Source organism: Meleagris gallopavo, chromosome 1 (assembly GCF_000146605.3).
Source record: "Meleagris gallopavo isolate NT-WF06-2002-E0010 breed Aviagen turkey brand Nicholas breeding stock chromosome 1, Turkey_5.1, whole genome shotgun sequence".
In the NCBI taxonomy this organism is placed as follows: Eukaryota; Metazoa; Chordata; class Aves; order Galliformes; family Phasianidae; genus Meleagris; species Meleagris gallopavo.
Window position 1 is genome coordinate 86,275,571 of NC_015011.2, and position 20,171 is coordinate 86,295,741.

The 20,171-nt window shown below is 35.3% G+C and overlaps 2 protein-coding genes across 8 annotated transcripts in view; one reads left to right on the forward strand and one right to left on the reverse strand.

Annotated features, from left to right (window-relative positions):
• ARL13B (ADP ribosylation factor like GTPase 13B) overlaps positions 1-18,406 on the forward strand; it is a 41,626-nt gene extending 23,220 nt beyond the window's left edge. For 3 of the 6 annotated variants that reach the window (XM_019619536.2, XM_019619537.2, XM_019619542.2), the window contains 7 exons: positions 9,969-10,074; positions 13,082-13,284; positions 14,981-15,077; positions 15,793-16,021; positions 16,753-16,869; positions 17,296-17,364; positions 17,807-18,189. In XM_019619536.2, coding sequence (XP_019475081.1) covers positions 9,969-10,074; positions 13,082-13,284; positions 14,981-15,077; positions 15,793-16,021; positions 16,753-16,869; positions 17,296-17,364; positions 17,807-17,862 — 877 coding nt within the window. In that variant the 3' untranslated portion in view covers positions 17,863-18,189. Of the gene's footprint in view, positions 1-3,979; positions 4,132-9,968; positions 10,075-13,081; positions 13,285-14,980; positions 15,078-15,792; positions 16,022-16,752; positions 16,870-17,295; positions 17,365-17,806; positions 18,194-18,217 lie in introns of those variants that run through there. The other 3 variants (XM_019619546.2, XM_010720807.2, XM_019619535.2) reach the window with 3 other exon arrangements.
• STX19 (syntaxin 19) overlaps positions 1-20,145 on the reverse strand; it is a 30,044-nt gene extending 9,899 nt beyond the window's left edge. Inside the window, exons 1-3 of one of the 2 annotated variants that reach the window (XM_019619555.1) lie at positions 19,658-20,145; positions 18,401-18,446; positions 4,885-5,101 (exon numbers count right to left, since the gene is read on the reverse strand). The gene's annotated coding sequence lies outside the window, so the exon portion shown is untranslated. Of the gene's footprint in view, positions 1-4,884; positions 7,237-18,400; positions 18,447-19,657 lie in introns of those variants that run through there. The other variant, XM_010720787.2, reaches the window with a different exon arrangement.
• Positions 20,146-20,171: the final 26 nt, after the last annotated feature.

Consider the following 20,171-nt stretch of genomic DNA (forward strand, 5'->3'; position numbering starts at 1 on the left):
TTAATATTAACTCTTAATAGTTTGTGAGAAAGACTGAGGTTTTGAATTGAAATTTAAGTTTTCTGAAAAGGTTGTGCTTTCATTTATTCTCATAAGAAAAGAAATAATATGTTTTGTGCTCTAGAATCTTGTGTTATTACTCCAGGATACATTTTAAGCAACTAAAGTAAGGAAATTTGGTGCAGATTAAATTTATTTTCTACTTTTTTTCAAAATAAAAAAGTTTCTTTTAGCTTAATTGGCTTGTAAAAACACATGCTTAAAGCACGGATTTTCAGGAAGCAAGGCAATTGGATGAAAATATCCTCTTAAATCATCATGTTTTAAGACAATAATTTCTTGGAAAAACATACTTAAGAACTATTTCTAAGTTCAAGCTTCTGTTTGTGGGAAGCATGGTTGTTATTCAACAAGAAAACAGTAAAGGCAGAGAGTTTGCCTTGCATATAGGCCTAAAAACGCATACCATTTGTATTTGCAAGGTAGGTAAGTAGTATCGAAGTATATTATATGACAGTGCAAAATCGATTGCATTTTCAATGCGAGGGACTTGAATGAGATCTCTATTAATATTTTTAAGAACAGCTAACGTGTGAAGGCTGTTTGTATAATCTGTAACCTCTGTATTATCACAGCCCACTGTGATGTTGAGGAAATAGAATCTTGTTTCTTGCCCCCTTGAGAAAATATCCCCATATTAGAACTGCCGGAAGATAATTGAGCAAACCCAAAATGACCCATATGAAGGGGAATAAAAATGGTGCATTTGAAGCTATGTAGCTTGGGAGTTCTCTAGTTAATGTGAAGTAGGTATGGGAAGGGAAGAAACACAGATACTGAATAAAAATGTGTGATTCAAATATAACAAAACAGGTCTGAGTATTAAGGGGATTTGCACAATAAAATTTCATGGGTGAAAACGATTCAGAGATTGCTGGAAGAGTGTCATTAAGCTGTGCTGCTGGAGTGAGCACTTCAAGGGAGATGTAAGGGCAGAAAATAGACTTTTAGTTATTTTAATTAATTTAGATGTTCTTGGCCAGAAATCTGTAACATACTCAAGATGCTGGAGATACAGTTCTTTTAGGGCAGTTCTGTGGTGTTGCATGATATGGAAAAAGCATACTAAGAGAGAAGATGATAGACAAATAATAGAAATATGAACTTAGGCATTAGTAGGTATGAGAGAATATGTAGGTTTTGAATCATCTGTTTTAGAAGATTTTATACTTTCAAAATCTCTACAACTGTCAGTCTTCTTCCTATCAGTTACAGAGATGTGGTGATGTTACTATTTTTATGAAATATGTGATTCAATGATGCGTAATGAATCAGTGGCAAAGCTGGGTTTGCCTTGGAGTTTTGTAACCTGTTCTGAATGACTGTAGAAGATTTGAGGATAGTGATCTGTCATCATTTCCTTGTGTACAGACGGTGATTCTCAGACTTTCCACTGAAACTGTGGGTATTGGAAGGTGTTAAGGTCATGCCTTTGCACTGGCATAAATCACGCTTGCAAATGCAGCATACATCACTGAGTCTTGACTGACAAAGCAGTGATTTCACCTGAAAATCAGTTAGTCTGTGAGTTATTCTCTCTAGTTATAGAGGACTGGAGTATCTCATATTTAAAACTGAAGAACTTATTTAATGTGTTTATGATGCTTCATGTACTAAAGAATTACTGAAAGTAGTGCTCTTCAGGAAACTTTAAAAAAAAAAAGTAAATAAATCACTGTAGATTCCTGATTTTGTTTTTCTTTCAGACAAGAATAATGCTAGTAATCAGCACCTTCACTTGTTTAGCTGGTATGAGCACGCTGGCCACCTACAAGTCATAGAAATCCAGAAAGAAGACTATAATTTCCTCTACCAAAAGTTACATAATGAAGCATTAGATGTTTATATATCGTAAGGTAGAATTTGAAAGTAAATTGCCAAAAGAGGAGGCTTTAGGCAGAATGAAGGACAAGTGAAATTATTTCCATTTAATAGGATGTACATTTTTAACTCCTAGTTAATAGCTTTCTCTAGGGTTCTGTTAGTATAAATCTATTTCCAGATTTTCTTTATCCTGATAGTAGTTGCAGGAGCAAAATTAGTAGTCCCACTTAGTTTTCATTCTCATTTCATCTATCACGTCATATGGCTAAGTATTGCAGCCTTGCAACTCATCTGTAATCAAGGTAATGATTTCTAGGCAAAGCAAAAACCACAATGTATCCTACAGGCAGTTTGCCTAAAGAAACTTCACTATTTGTCTTGGTATTTATATATTAAGGTGAAATACATGAAAACTATATGAAAATAAACATATTTTCAGGGATTTTTAAAAATTCTTACACAAAAACTTGGCAGCGAAGTTTATTGCTTTTGCAGTTAAACACCTGGAAGTTAAATACGGTGTCCTGGTTATAACCTCAGCTCTCTTTGTGTAAAGCCCATTTGAGTAGTAGGTTGGAATAAACAGATAGTGAAGAAGTGCGTTGGAGAAATACGCTTTTGGTAAATGAGAAGAGGATTTAGATACGAGGTAGGAATGTGGCCACTTAGCTGAAGTGAAACAAATGATAACTGACATTCTTTTAACCACTTCAAAAGGTAGTATGAGATTGAGATTGCTCTGGAGTTGCTAAAGATACTATAAACAGGATGAGTTTAGAATCTTACATTTAAATAAAAGAATAGTTAGAACTGACCTGGAGGAACTAATTAGGGAAAAAGGTGAATTAGAGAAATTGATCTGCCTGCAGTTACGTATACACAAACTCTTAATTGATGTTTGTAAGCAGATGGTCTTGGAGCATCTAATTCACTGGTTTTTCATTATATCTTACCCTAATACTCAAAGTTTTGTTTTACGTAACAATAGAAGGCATAAAAAACAAACTAGGGAAATTAAATATTCCGTGTTTTTGAGGAAGTCCCTAGTGTCAATCAGTAAAAAGTTACCAATGATTTTCCAACTCTTATCAACAATCCAGAAGGTGCCTAATGCTAAGGCAGCTCTTTAGAGTGCCAAAGAATGTAGCTTAAGATTTGCTAAGAGCCACATTTGGACTATTTGTATAATTAAAAGCTGTTAAATGCAATCTGCAAGAAGTCTACAGAAAGAAGGGAGAGCAGGGAGTTCCTCTCAGTTTCCATGGGAGGCCTGAAACTATTTGCTGGTTCTCCTATGTGTGTGGTTGTTAAATTAGCAGTAAGTGTGTTTTTCTTAAAAAGTTAATGAACTGCCAATAATTGAAGGGCAAAAACTATCTGACACACATCTTTCTGTCTCTCGATCAAGAGTTTGAGCTGCATGGTAATATGAGGAAAACAAAGAAACTAATAAATCTTTTCTTCATATAACTGCACAGGCCTCAGTTTTCTATTGTGTCATCCTAGTAATTGCTGTCCACAGAACTGTCCAAGTGGGAAAAGAAAAAAGGATGAGAGATGAAATTCTGAAGAAAATATGTGGAACATCATTTCTAAAAGCTCAACCGTGGGTGGAAAAATATGGCTTTGTTCATTCTTGTTTAGACTGCTGTGCAGCTGAAAGTTTCTTCCTCTTGTCTTTGCATTCTGAGGAATGGTGGCTCAGTCACCCTCAATTAAAGTAGTCTTCAAATCTAGTATTCCTGATCTCAGATAAATCATTCTTTTAAAGATACATTTTCCTGAAGTTACTTCTACTCAAGATTGACAATTCTGATACTGCAGTATTTTGACCAAAGTATCCTGGAGGTATACTGTGCTCTTCTATATTTTTTATGGCCAACATGCAGATTTGACCAAACTTCTCAAGTCTGTGATAACTGGCTATACCCAAAAGCAGTATCTATAAGCTTTCACATATTACTTCTAACAGCCTGCCTGTACACTATTTAGTTCTCAGTGTTCTTGCTGTATGGTAATCCAACACCAAATGCACAAGTTGTAAAGGAAACGTATTTAAAACAAAAAGTCCAAGCCTGCAAACCAAGAAAATAAACACATCTCGGCACTCATGCAGAATACCTTCTGTGAAAGAAACATCTGTTTTTTCTCTAACGTTTCTTGTTTGTTTGTTTGTTTTAAGAAAACTGAGACACAAATATGTCCTTTTTATTCCAGATTTTTTCACCAAATCTCTTGGACTGTGAAGTAAGTTTTAATGCTTACTTGTTCACTACTTGCTGGGTAATTTACATTTTAGAAGCAAGCCAACAAGTGCACATAGTTCATGTTCAGAGTCTTTTTCGCTGGTATGTCTTCTGAGGGAAATACTGAAGTGTAGATGTCAGTTGTGCCAATGCACACATACACTCCCTTTCCACAGTTTCCCATGACTCTAAAAATAAAGTTCAAAGCTCTCTAGTTGTTTAAAAAAAAAAAAAAAGTCTTACATGACATAAAAGCAGTTGGTGCTTTCCTTTCCTCTGTTTCTTTTATAAATAACATTTTTTGTTGCACTAAGAGGGTTCCAAGTATAATTTGTGAAATTTAAGTAAGTAAAGCATGATTTTATTTATAAAAGCTTTGGAGTTGGCAAACTTAATGTTATATGCCATCAGTGCTTTCAAGTGTGTTTATCAATACTTCTTATAGTTCTTAAACACCAAAGATTGCTACATATGAAGTTCTGCTGCTTTGGAAAATTAAAACCAAGCTCTGTCCTTTAAGATAACTCCAGTGTATTCAGTAAAGAATGAGGTTTTATGTGTAAAACTTGGCTTCAAAGCTTAGCATTCCCGTGCATGAGCAGTGAAGCTCTGAGACAATATTAACCTAGAGTTCTATCCAATTATTTTCAGGGTCGATATTCACTGTTTGTGTGTCTTGACACAGACACAGACTACACAGCCTTTTTCTGATATTTGCAACTTTTTTAACATTAAGTAAAAGAAAAGTCTTTACCTTTGAATCCAGTTGATGGCACACGTTATCCTTTAGAAGGGAACTCTGGAGGCTAAGCTTGAGTATAATGAGACAAATATTGTTTTGAATATTTTCTGTGTCTTGAGTGGCATTCCAGTAAGTCTTTTCAGTATGCTTTCTGCTCCTAGTCCTTAAATAATTGTCCAAGGGCTCATCTTCAAGTGCAGCAGTGCGAGAGGGAAGCTGACTTCTGCAACTGCAGTAGACAGGCAAATTGATTACTTTCTACTTGGGGAATCTGGTTCTGCCTGTTTGCAACCCAGCCTTGCTGCGAGGCGGATCACTCTCATGGAGTTGGCCAATAGTAGGAAGTGTCTGAGACCAGCTCCCTAGGTAGAGAGACCTTGTCAGCTGCAAACATAGCACTGCCTGCCTCTGAAGCACAAGTGTAAGCACAGTAATTGCTTTCTTCTACGCTGAAGTGAGAACGAAAAAGAAAGCAAGAGTAGGTTGCGGATCTATCCATATGCTTACTTGAACGGAAAAAACATGAGGCATCTTTAATGCACAGTGTGACTGCCAGTGTCTTAAAAGTATTTGAACAATATTTTAATTCCTTAAGTTTGATCTACAGACTGAAGTGGGACAGGGATTAGAGCAACAGGAAATGTATGACCTGTATTAAATGAATTCTTGGGGAGCGTGAGGTGGAGATTGCCATTTGGATATTTCACTTAGCCAGGTACAGAACTTCAATTCCAATTTTTGAATACAGCTGGTATTATAACAGGTTTTCTGTATTGAAAACAGAAGATAACTGTCCAAAAAGCAAACTGTATGCCATTCAAAGTAATAAAGGTCAAAAATCAGCAGATACTGCATGTTATAGGGCATTACTGTCAAATTGAGGTATGCAGTTTGCGAAGATTACATTCTGCGTCATCTGTGATTTGTAGAATGTACAGTCCAGAGAAACAGTAAATACTACAGTTATTTAATCTTCAGGTTGAAAAGGAATAGGCTGTGGCAACAAAGTATGTACTCAGAAATATTTTCTTAAATCAGATGAAGATAGGGATTGACAGCATTGCTGAGGAATGCTTTTTGAAACTAGGAAAAGTGCAGTAGGATTTTTAGGCTGTGGCAAAGGTGGGCTAAATGGAGGGGAAAAGAAAAAGAAGGCAAAGATAACTGTTTCCAGTCTTTTGATTTCTCCCTATAACTTTCTTGAATTCTATTTCAGTTTTTCTCTAGTTTAGTTTCAGGCACATTTAATAGCCAAATACTGGGACAACATTACTTGTTGTAGCTGTTTGTTAAGAAACAGTGCCAATGTAACAAACACATTGAAAAAGTCATTGTTTCTGTATATGAAGTAAGGAAGCGTGAAGTATTGTCTTCACTAAACCACATAGAGTACAAAGCACTGTAGAATTAATATTTTTGTCAAGAAATGGGAATGGATTATCAAATCAAGTGTTAACATACTGAGGAGAACTCTGTGCTCTTTCTTGTGCTGCAGGCAAGTTAACAAAGTTTTGATCATAGGTGGGATATAGGAGTTTTTATCCCCAAGCTGATGGTAAATATATAAACCTTTTTGACTGCACGTGGTTTTTAAGACTAACAAAGATCAAAAGAGAATTGAGCTGTCAGGATGTTTAAGAAGCTGTCTTTCCATGGTCTCCTTCATGCACAATCCTTGAAAGGGAAGGTCAGATAATGAATCACAGCACATGAGATTAATGGTGACAAGGACTGTTTTTTGGAGTTGTAAATATAATACAACTTTTTTATGGCTCTTTGAGGTTAAAAGATCTCTTAGGATTATGATAATTAAGAACTGAGACTCTCATACTGCAATTCTGGAAAATGAGAATGAGAGAATAAGTACGTTTGTAGGTGGACCTCATATGCTGACAAGTTTCTCTAACTATGGAGTGAATTCTTAGCATTGTTTCCTCCCAGTAAGGAGTATGATAATTCCTTACAAGCTTTGGCCAAACATTCCCTAAAAGTGATTATGACAACTTCAGGTTTAGAAGAAAGACTGTGAAGTCTGGTTCTAAACCAATCTGCCATTGCATTCCTGGAGGCTAAATTGTTTGTGATTTTGTCTAGAAAGTTGATTCAGAGTTCTTTGGCAATGGAAGAGTTGCTAAATTACAAAAAGTTATTTTAGGAGAATTCCTTTACTAGAGAGAAACAAGTGCAGTTTTCTGTTTTTCTAGTACTCCGAAAAATTCCTTTTACAGCTTTTGCACTTTAATTCTCTGGATTATGACAACAGTACTATTACCAGTTTTGTATAAAATTTGTAGAAATTAAAATCTGATTGCATGTTATATTCCAAAATGATCTGAGAGCTGCTCCAAAGGTAATGCCTCCTGTTTTATTATGTTCACCCATAATGTCAGAGGTGGATGTTGGTATAGCAGTAGAGGTTGAACCATTCCACCAGCATTCTGTTACATTTTGTTGCCATGTGACAGATAGCAGCAGAGGGGCAGTCTGACAGAATGGAGTCTGACATGGAAGTGCAGATGGAGCAAAGACGTGTCACTGAATTATTCCATGCAGAAAGTACCCACTGACATTCATGAATGCTTCCTGAAGGTCTATGGAGACTAAACAATGGATGTGACCACAGTGAGGTGGTGGATGGTGTATTTCAGTGGTGGTGACAATGATCTGAAAGACAAGCCACATTCTGGACAGTCTTGCACAGCTGTCACACCACAAAATGAAAAATAATATTTTTCAGTTTTGTAACTGAGAATATTCTCTATGAAGTAGTGCCATTGTGCTGTTTGTATCTGCTGTTGTTTCCATGGAAATAAATAGGAGGCATTACTTTCAGAGCGACCTTCATACATTGGTTAAATATAAACAGTACAGTTTTTCATATATACAAATAGTAACTTCAAACATTAATAGTATTTTGCATATTTAATGCCCTCCCATGTTCGTGGAGATTTACCATCCTAGCTTTTAATTTAAAGCAATTAATAGGAAAGGAAACACTATATATATAACCTGTTGTCACCAACTGTTTTTATCAAAGATTGGAACAACTCCTAGATTTCACTACTCTTGTGAAGTTTTATTTATTTCTTATAAAACTCTTCAGTTCTTCTCTTGAAGCACAGAAATTTTCTTACATGTTTTCTCTTGTTGTTTTTGTTTGTTTAAAAATATACTTTGGATTTGCATCTTAACTTGTCCACTTGTTATAAACATGTGCTTGCATTCATCAGTGTGACTGCAACTTTGCTTTTTTGACTTTTTTTGGGGGGGAACACGTGTCTGGCTAACACATTCCTAAATACTGAGGTAAATATATTCACTTTGTTACATTTTTTTCTGACTTTTTCTACACATTAGGCTGGAGCACCTCTCCTATGAGGAAAGGTTGAGGGAACTGGGCTTGTTTAGCTTGGAGAAGAGAAGGCTCCGGGAAGATCTCATTGTGACCTTCCAGTACGTGAAGGGAGCACATAAACAGGAGGGGGAACAACTGTTTATGAGGGTGGATAGTGATAGGACAAGGGGGAATGGTTTTAAACTGAGACAGGGGAGATTTAGGGTAGATATTAGGAGGAAGTTTTTCACACAGAGGGTAGTAATGCCTTGGAACAGGTTGCCCAAGGAGGCTGTAGATGCCCCATGCCTGGAGGCATTCAAGGCCAGGCTGGATGTGGCTCTGGGCAGCCTGGTCTGGTGGTTGGTGACCCTGCACATAGCAGGGGGGTTGAAACTAGATGATCATTGTGGTCCCTTTCAACCCAGGCCATTCTGTGATTATTTCATGTAGACATTTCTTTTGCTTCTAAGAATTGTATCCCTTTCTGTTGAATTTGAAATCTGCACGTATAGAATACATTCAGTAGAATAAGCATATTGCTAAGAGTGAATGAGGAGATTTTACAGATTCACAGACTTAGCCCATTTTCCTGAAGAAGTGAGACATACATGATCACAGTGCCTATAATGCATCCTGTCTTCTTGTATGGTGATCCGTTTAAGTCTGTTTTTATTCAAGAAATTGAGTTCTCAAGGATTGACAAGTTCTGTGTTTTTCATGAAAATCATTGCTTGAAATAGCTGAGAGAAATCCTCATCAGGGACAAAATTTCACCTTTCTGTGAGAAGTAGTGCTGTCAGGATTTTAGATTGGAAACATTTTCAATTTCATATTATATAAAAGAGATTCCAATTAAACATTAAAAATTTAGTTGTGATAAAAGGAGGTAGCTTTTATGGTTATACTGTGGTATACACAGGAGTTTACTGAGAAGAAGAATTTAAATGTTTAGAATGTTTGTAATTCTAGACAGCCTTATTTTTAATAAATACTGATAACTTTTTCAACAGTATTGAAAGGATCATAGCATCCTCTGTTTTCAGGTCAGTGTACATATTCAGATGTGAAATAATGAAAAACATTCATGGGGTAGTGAATCAGGTTGCATCTGTAGTGTACAAAAACATTACTGGTGCAGTTATGGAGGACATGAAAGACATATTGGTCCCATGTCACTTAGAAATAAGTGAATAAAGGCACTTCATTTTATGGAATACTTATTTTGTAAGTTATGCATTTCGTATACTTTCCTTTTTCTTCTCTTGCTTTAATAATAAAATGTCTTTTAGAGCTATTCATGCAAGTTCTGAGTTTTACTTATGAAGAACAGGTTCAAGATACTACATACCAAACTGTTTGGCAGCTGAGAAAAATAGTGGATAGTAGGCAGACCTGAGGTTGTTGTGAAGCAGTGTTATGTGCATGTGGAAAGTGCGTGTGGTTTGGAAAGTTGAGAAGTTCTGAACTTTGATCCACAGACCCTGGCAGGTTATACTGGGTTACCATAGGTGAGCAGTACAGCTGTTGTCTTCTCAGCTGTAAAATATAATTGCTTTGTCTATGGGTGCGTAGTCATTAATATTAGTATCTCTGCTGAAAATGGTGTATGATAGAAAGAACTAAGAATTAAAGCTGGAGTAAGGCATTTTCTCTTTACTTTCTCCTACGTTTTCCTACTTTTGTCAGGAATGTAGTTTTTAAGATCTAATTTCTTCCATATTTCTGGATGCTGAGTGTTTCCTTTTGATCTTTTCTTTAGACTGGCAAATAAGCAGGACAGAGAAGGAGCTCTGTCAGAAGCAGATGTAATTGAGACCTTATCTCTGGAAAAGCTTGTCAATGAACACAAATGTCTGTGTCAGATTGTAAGTATATTTTAAGATGCTTCATTTTCTTGTGCATGCATGCTTGTAAGGAGGTAGAGAATTATGTCATTTAGCATAACACTGAAATGAGAAGCCTGCAGTCCCAGGAACAAGAATAACCTTTATGAAAACCCTGAAGAAATTTACACCAGTTCTATTATATTAGTTTTTCTCAGAGAAACAAGGTTAATCCTCACAGAAACAAGATATTTCCGCCATACATCTTCTCCTTGTTTAGATTCTGCTAGAGTGTAATTCATTCAAGTATAAGAGGTTAAAAATCGTGGGTACTGCAAGCTATAGGGCATTAGTGTCATGCTTGTACTGAACTCTGCAGCCCACATAATGCTTGCAAGGAGACAGGGGATTATGCCATATAGCATAAAAATGAAACAAGAAGCCTGCAATCCCAGCAAAGATACAGTATGTACATTTGTACTTTTTTTTTTTCAAGCAAATCTACTGTTCACCTTGACACTTGGCTTCTGAATTTGTTGAAGAAATCGCTACAAAGGTTGTCAAAGTGTACTTATTGGTCCACCTTGAAACCATATAAAAATAATGAATTAGTGATGTGGATATTCAGCAAGTTTAGTATTCCACCTTTTTAAAAAGAAGTAGAAAGTGAAATTTGCTTATGTTGACATTCAGGAAGGACCACTGTTCAGTTGTAATGTTTGTCTCCTTTCTGTCCACAGCTAAAACCTCAGATAGTCTGAGTTATCATCTGTGAAACTGTAGGAGTAAAGTAAATTAAGTAAAGTAATATCTTCTAATTCCCAGCCCAGTAGACACAGTAAGGTCTAGTTAATATCTGTCCTAAAATAATTACATTTTAGATGTAGTAGTCATGGTCATTTTTTAAACAACAAATCTTCTAATTTAAGTATTTGTGAGTTTTAAGTGTATGATCTTTTTGTAATTGCCACATAAATGTTTTAAGAATATTACAAATTGTATAGAAACTATTAAACAACATTGGAAGATGATTTTGAATATACATTCCATCTGATACGTGGGTCTTAAAGTTAAAAGGATTTTTAATTCTGTAGGAAGAGTTAAAATATTCATTGAGTAGCACAGATATAATGTTATTTTGTAGGAAGCTGTATTATAGCACAGCCACAGCTAGATTCATAGTGTCTTGACCCTTTGAAGGCTTTTCTTCATTCAGCAGACATTGCACTGAGTATACAGCAGCAGTCATAAATACAAAAAGATCACAGTATTGTTCTTGAGGGATTTCTGTGGTAATATTATTTTCTTACAAAGCATTAACAATAGAAAAAACTTAAGAGATTCTAATGCATATTTCCAGTACTTTAGATTTACTTAATTTCTCATTCTCTGTTTTTATCTTGAAACTAGACTGTACTCTGAGTCATTTCAGCTGAAAGCAGCTGTGAGAATCTTGCAAGCTTCTTTATGAAGTATGAATCATAGAATCATAGAATGGTCTGGGTTGAAAAGAACCATAATAATCATCTACTTTCAACCCCCAAGAAAAGGTTTTCACTAGGATCATTAAAGATAAACCTGGTCCCAAGCTCTTTCAGTATGATCATTCATGGGATGAATTTAAATATGGGATTATGAAACAAAAAAAGATTTAATAAATAATATTATTAAAATGAGGCAGGAATAATTTTTTTCTTATTCAATCAGTTTTCTTTTGTTTTTTTTATATTTCTCTGCAAAAAATATTAAAGCAATTTGAGTCATTTGTCTAGCAGTCATACAGTGTCAGTCAAAATGACCATCCTCTTTTTTTTAATATTTCTGTGTTTTCTGTATCTCTAAATTTTTATATTTTATACTTGAACTACTACAAAAGTAACCTTTGTGTGAGCCTAAACGAAAACAGGCTGGTCTATTAGCTTAGTTTCTCAGAGATGTGCTTACAAATCTCCCTGTTAAGGTTTTTCTAGAGAATGCTGTGGTGTTCTGTAGTAAATAACAATCATATTTGAACCTTAGAATTGAGCCACATCTCGTTTGTTCCAATTAGAGCCAGTTATAGTTGTCTTCCTGATAACAAACACAGACAAAAAATTATTCTTTTCCTATTTGGAATTTTCTCCTTTTTTGAGGACTGTTATCATAACTCCTTGATGCCTTTTCATTTCAAGGAGAAGCCCGCTCCTGTCCTTTCAACATGTTCTTACCAGATGTTCTTAATAATCAGTATTTTTAAAATTATTTTTCTGTTCCTCTTAATTCCTTCAACCACTCTTACCTCAAGTGTTGTATCGAGTATTCTAAAAAAGTTTAGCAAAATTTTGCACCTATTTTTCCAATAGGTTTGCCTACTTGTGTCTGTTTGTTTATGAGAATATCATAACAACAGTTTTATTTCAGCCAAAATGGATGTTTTACTTCACTCCTCTCCTGATCTGAGAAACTGAAGAGGTTTGAGTTTTTCTGACAAATTCAGATAGAATTTTATTAATCTCCTAAATGCTTGTGAATAACTTGAACATTTATTTCACGAACTGAAGCTTAACTGATTTCCTTGGATACCTTTTTTTTTTCCCTATTTTACTTGATAAATATAATTTAGGCTATTATAATGCACCAGCAAGATAGAAAATAGATATTTGAGTTTGATAAAATGCTTATATTCCTATGGAGATGCATAGATTGTCTGTTGAAATAGGAATATAAATAGATGTGTAAATAAATAATGGATACGTATGTAACTGGTGTATGCGTATGTTTATTTGGAGATTGACATGCAAACATTTTTCTGTGCAGCAGGTAGTATTGCTGAAGTGGGACTGGAAATACAGGAATTTGGTAGATCTGATGTGATTTCTATCTTAGCAAAAAAATACACCTACATTTTACACAGTAACTAAATGCGGATTTATTTCTCATACTTCTTAATGTTTTCCAAGCTTAAGATCAACAGTATTTGTTTGGCTGGGCCCATGTATTTGGTGAAGTAATCTGAACTGCAAATAATTAAATGATTTCCCCCCCTTTTTTTTCCTGCTTATATTTACAGGAACCTTGCTCAGCTGTCATGGGCTATGGGAAAAAAATTGATAAATCAATTAAAAAGGGTTTATATTGGCTTCTGCATATCATAGCAAAAGATTTTGATGCCTTAAATGAGCGCATCCAAAGAGATACTACAGAACAAAAAGCATATGAGGAACAAAAGAAACAAGAAAGAGCTGAGCGAGTGAGAAGGATACGAGAAGAAAGGTATTTTTCTTTTATTTCTCCTACCTTCTTTACCTCCCTCTCTAGGATATTTGATTAATTCTTGTTCATAGAGCTTATGTGATGGATTTAAGGTTTCAAGCTAAGGCTTACATATTAGAAGTAAGGACCTGAATGCCAAACCTTTTCTTTGAGACCAACAAGTTTTTGCCTGTTTCAGTCCCTTTTTTCATGCTGGAGTGAGAATTGCAAAGCTGTTTGTGGAATAAATTTGGTCTTGCTGATAGAACTTAACAGGATGCTAACAATAAATATATATATATAATCATTTAATCTTAATAAATCTTCAGGTGTGTCCTAAAATAACCTTTTTAACTAACTTAATGACACTTTTTAACCCATATGTGAATATCAAAGATTAAACTTTACTTGATGCTATGCCTAATAAACTTTAGGATATCCAGCCCACAAGGCACGGAGGGGACTTAAGATGATTTAGGGAAGTAGGAACTCATGATCTGACAAACCTGATCTATCTGTAGGTGTCCTTGTTCATTGCAGGGAAGTTGGACTGGATGACCTTCAAAGATCCCTTCCAACTCGAATGATCTGAGCATTTATTACTTTCCTTCCAAGGCCTTTTGCAGTTGTCAGCAGCCTACCGGGTTCCTATTAGAGACTGTTGTGAATCATTTTACTGGGGCATTATTATAAAATGCTCTAAGTGCCCGTTTTCTCTCTGTCTGCCCTAAAAATATAGAGACATGCAAGTCTGAGTTATTGTGAGAAGTAACTGTGAAGCTTCTGTGAAGTCTCTTGATTTGTGCCCTTACTGATTTGGTTTGATTTTTCTCAACTTTTCTGACTCTCACTGAAACAAATAATTTTCCCTAACTGTTTCTATATGTACTGAGTAGTTTGTCAGCTGTTCTCCTTTCCATATGTTAAGAGAATCTAGAACAATGAGAAACAAAATGTGTTAAATACACGACTGACTTTGTGCTCATTCTTGGGAAATATTAACCATTTACTTCCTGTTCAGAAATGTCACTTCTCACTTGTGATTTTCCTCTTAAAGAAATCCAAACCACTTTTTTTGGATTAATTTGGGTGAGCAATGGCTAGGTCTGTAGCCTGATGTGGCTCTGGGCAGCCTGATCTAGTGGTTGGTGACCCTGCACACAGCAGAGCGGTTGAAACTAGATGATCATTGTGGTCCTTTTCAACCCAGGCCATTCTATGATTCTATGATTCTGTGAAATACAGATGTTTTAGATAGTCTGCTTTCTCCTCAGCATGTCAGTTTTCTTAATAGTTGAATACCATGAAATAATAGTTGTGGAAGATTAACAATGCTGATATTTCATCATACTGCTGAACCATCAAAATCTTTGTTTCAGAATATTCTGTCACATGTCTGATCCTTAGAAACTGCAGGCTTTCTGAAGTGCAACTTGAGCATTATGGCACGTAACAACATGTGTTTTTACCAGTGCTATAACATGTTCTTATGTTCTACTGATGTTAGCCTATGACTATGATTTTTGTAGAATGTATTTCAAAATAGAGAAAGATGCTGTAAAAATCAGCTGGCATATCCTGGAGGATGAATTAGATGACCTAATAACTGTTCTCTATTTTGTAAAATTTATGACCTGGCTACTTCATAATTCTTTGTTCATCTTTCTCCTATACCCACAAAACACACTATAACAACAAAATAATATCAACTAAAAAGGGAAAGAGAAGAAGGAAGAAGTGTACATGATGAGGAGGATCCTGAGCCGGGGAATTCTGAAAACCCTTTCCAGCCTATAGCTGCAGTAATCTCTGAGGTATGAGAATATGTGGAAATCTGGATCATTTTAGACCTTCTAACAAATGTCTGAGAGGTAATAAGAAAAAGGGTTTCTTTGAAAGAATTACTCTAAGTCTGTACACGCAGCACTTTTTTTTTTAATCTTGGCAGTCTTGTTTTCTGTGCAACTAATCAATGCTTTCATGTTAAGAAAACCCCCTAGTATTAGTTTAAAGGGGACAAAAATTGAAGACACAGTAAAATAATCACACTGTAAACATTTGATTGAAAATATTTCCTGATTAAACTATTGGACATTCAGGACTGGAAAATATTCCAAGTCTGCCGTTTTCTTGTAAAGTGTTTTAGTGTTGTAGTTACTTAGACAAAATCTCCCTGCCTACTTCAACTTCTTAGATTTCTCAGCATAATCTGTTGTTTTCTATTGAAAATTAAGATAATGGAAAAAAATTTGCTTAGGACTACTGTTCTTGTATATATATGTCATATGTAAGTGGATATCAATATGTAAACCTGTAAATAATTTCTTTTGCTGTAAGTCCCTTGTCTTTTTTTCTACTTGTGCCACTCCGGGTAGCGTAATGGAGATGTTACCTTCTTCACTTATTGTCTGAAAACAGTTTGTATGCTATATCTGAGACAAAATAAAAAAAAAAAAAGTAAGTGAATTAGTTTTCAGCATTAGAAGTTATAAAAACAAATTAAAGTATTATCATTATTATTATTATTAGAACGAAAAACAAATTGAGAAGGAAAAGAAGCGGCAAAGGTTGGAGACTGAAAAGGCAATTGTTGTCTCAACATCCCAAACAGAACAAGAGCAAGTGGATGCTCAGCAATTAACAATTAACGGTAGTCAAAAAACAAATGGTACCAGACTAGAAACATGCAATTCTACTACTGCACAACAATTGCAGCGTGAAGAAAATGAGCAGCAAACCTCAGAAAGCCTTGACTCAGGTAACTCTGCTTCCTTCTAATGTTATTTTTCACACATTTCTTCCCTATGTCTGCATTACTTTTCAAGACACTACATGTTAATTGAATCTATTGAAAGCACACCATTCAGTTATTGAACTGAAAAATCTACTTATAAAAAGTGTCTATTTGCTAGTTTGACTGTTTTTATTACTAGACGGAATGGCCTCAAGTTGTGCCAGGGGAAATTCAGGTTGGACGTTAGGAAATCCTTCTTCTCAGAGTGATCAGGCACTGGAACAAGCTGCCCAGGGAGGTGGTGGAGTCACCGTCCCTGGAGGTGTTCAAGAAATGTTTAAATGTTGTACTGAGGGACATGGTTTAGTGGGAAATATTGGTGGTATGTGGATAGTTAAACTGGATAATCTTGGAGGTCTTTTCCAACCTTGGTGATTCTATGATTCTGTGATTACAGCTGAAACTGAGTCCTTTATTATCATAATCTAATATGTGATCCAGTTGCCATCGCTACCAAGCTAAGATGAATTTGTTTATTAAAATGTAGAGTTTGCCTATATTTTATGCTCACAGTAACAAAGTATGCTGTGTACATTGTACACTTCACAAATTTTTGTTGTATTGTGCAAATCTAGACTGAAAATGCTCATGCGTCTACACCAGTAATCATATTAAAAGATGATTTAACATGTTCTCTGAATATAACCATATGGTATGTAATTATTTATTCTTTTAATTATTTCTGTTCCATATAGATAACAGTAAGAAGAAAAATAAAAAAACAAAATTAAAAAGAGGCCACAGAGTGGAACCCATTAATGGAGATGATGCAGTTCCCCCAAATCCTACACCACCATCAACTCTTCCACCAGGTAAATGTACTAATAAGCAATAACTGATGTCTCAATCTCTGGTTTTTAAACTTTTAAAATATTTATCTGTCAATGATGAAACTGAGATATATTGCCAAAACTTCTCCTTTAAGAAATTCTGATGTAGTTTCCCACTTCACAATCTGAAGTTTTAGCAGTACTGATTTCATTCATACCATGGGGAGAAGTTGTTATTTTCACATGCACAAGAAAGGAGTCAGACTAATATCAGTGGGTAATCAAAATATCAGTATTTTTAAGGGTAGATTGATTTATTTTAAAATTATCTAAATGGAATTCGTCAAATATATAATACGTTTCTTTTCCATTCCTAAATGCTTTGAATTCTCCAAAAAGAGACTGGTGTCCATATATTTTCTCAGAATCAAGTACAGATGTATTTTGACACTCTTTGTTTTTCTTTAGTTGGATGGGGAACTCCTAAACTTAATAGACTTCGAAAACTCGAGCCTCTTGGTGAAACACGTCATACTGGTAATTTAATATATTTCGGGTTTTGAACTTTCTTAAAGCATTCTCCACTGTTCGTTCGCTTCTACAGTCATCTCATTCTTCATTTTTTTTTAATTTTCAAGGTCAGTTTTCTTTGACCAAAAGCTAACTCTATAATTTAATTGAAAGCATCTTTTTGATTTTTCAAGTCTCATATCTTTTTTCCCTTTTTTTTTAACCAAAAATGTAAGTTCCCTCAGATCCCCTTGCAAAATTTAATATTGTATGGGATGTTAAAAGCTAGTTGTTATTTGTTCAAACAGCATGAACCTAAATATTATAAAAATGCGTATTACAGACAGTAATAGGATAGTTACTTTAAGTGTGCAAACACATATTGCATTCAGGATCTAAGTGGGCAAACCATACATTCTCAGTTCTAGATGAAAAAGTCTTCATTTTTCTTATGGTTTTTATTTTTCAGTTTTTCAAAAAACAAGTGAATATGAAGATATTCGGAGTAGTATAAGAGGAGGATAAGCATACTAAAGCAATGGACACATTTGATCAAAGAAAACATTAATTCAGGAGTTTATAGAGAAAAGAGATCAGATTTAATCCTTGAATTAATCGTTTCAAGCCATGGTTAAGGTCACGTAGTACAGCACCATATGGACATACCTGCTGAAATTCTGAAGCAACAGAATGTACAGCTTCTCTGCCAAAGGATAACCAACACACAAATAATCAAAAGTTGCCTAAAGAAGAATTAAAATCTCTGAGACTACATATTTATTTTCCAAAGGAACGTACATAAAATGTAGTCTGTAGTCTGCATTTCAGAAAATTGTAATCATAAAGCCATCTTTCTGCTTTTTATTTTTTTTTTTTAAAGGAATGTAGAGAAAAGAAGGCAAGAAAGAAAATCCAGATGGAGAGGTAGGGAGGGGTGATAATTCTGGGTTTTTTTTTATTTTTGTTTTTAACTCAACCTGTGCCTAAAGGAGGTATCACATTTTGTAGGAAGAGCATGGGTGGACAAGGAAGAAAAAAAAGTTAAGCTAGTTTCTCTACTCACAGGTGTGTAAGATCAGTGACCTGAGATCTGTGCTTCTTTAGTTTATCTGTAAAATAGAAATAATAATGAAAGTATTTTGAATAAAAGTATTTTGGAATCTAAAGATTCATATACAAATACACATATTCAAATACACATTGATAGGGGAACAATCTAATGACCAGAGGTAACCACTGAGGTCAGAAGAAACTTAGAACGCTCAGCACTTTGCAGATTAAAAACATTGCCTGTGCTTCTGCCAGACATTAGTTTTGTCAGAAATTTCGTTAATAACACCAACAGCATAGAGCAGTAAAATGTATTTGTTGAGCTATTTCAGCATTTTTTTTTTTTTTGTCACACAAATTATTTCCAACATGGTAAAAGCTAAAATTTATTTCCAACAACCTGCCAGTATGGACTCTGAATGGATACTCTTTTAATGAACACTGAAAAAATCTTCACTTTCTCTTTAATTGGATGTTAAGGAAAAAAAAAAAAGCCTGTCATTAGTCTTTCTCTTTCTTCAACTTTTTTGAACATTGCCATTTTACTCTCTGAATAAAAATTTCATCCTAAAGGCCATTTTAATACTGGACTTCACACCTATAAATACTATTACCTTTTCAGCAACTGCTTTCTCCTGCTCAGCTCACTATTTATTAAGTGACCATCCCCATCACATAGTGAACTAATGTTATCTCTGGTCCTTCTTTTGCTGTTAACCTATTTTTTAAAGCCCTCTTTGTTGTTCCTCACAGAACATTGGCCACACAATTTTCTCTCTAAAATGGATAACAACAATTTGCCCAACCTCACTTCCAGTGGCAATATACCTTCTTTTTCCACCTACACTCTATAAGAATCTCCTTGCTTAGACAAGCCAGCCTTCTTTCCTGCCTACATGACTTCCAACATATTGTAATTGCTTGTTCCTGTGCTCTTAAGAATTGATACTTAAAAAGTGTCCAGCATTGATGGACACCAAGGCCTTCAAATAGTTTACTAGGGGACATTGCCAAGTAGTTCACTGAGCAGCCTGAACCCTGCTCTCCCCATATCCAGGATTGAAGTTTTAGTGACAATTTTCCTACTTTCATAAAAGATTTTAGATTCAATACTTCATGGTCACTATGGCCAAGATGACCATCATTTGCCACTTCACCCATGAGACACTCTCTGTTTGCAAGCAACTGAACTAGGAGAGGACTTTGCTGAATTGGCTCCCTTAGAACTGGTACCACGAAGTTATCAAGATATTTTAGGAATCTCCTGTACCTGTTTATGTCAGCTGTGTGGTATTCTCAGTTAACATCTAGCAAGTTGAAGTCACTCTTAAGGACGAGGGTGGATGACCTAGAGGTATCTCTTAGTTCCTTGAAGAACAATTCTTCAACATCATCATCCTGGCTGGGTGGCCTATAACAGAATTCCACACTGACAGTTGCTTTATTTGCTTCAACCTTCATCCTTATCCAATCCATCCCGTCCCTCACACAGAACCATCTCCTGCCTCATCTGCCGTCCTTGTCCCTGCTGAAGAGCCCAGAACTGTCCATTGTGATACAATGATCAAAGAACTCTTCCCACTATGTTCCACATCTGTTGATTATGTTGTAGTTCTGGGATTGAGCCAAAGCTCCTAGCTTGATTTCATGATAATTGATGGCAAGTGGCCTGAAGAACATAATTTGTGATGAAGGCTTATAGGTTTTTGGTGTGTGTGTTTTTTTTTTTTTTTATTTCCTTCAGCTGAGACTTTGGTAAGGCTTTATTTCTTTGAGATTTTAAG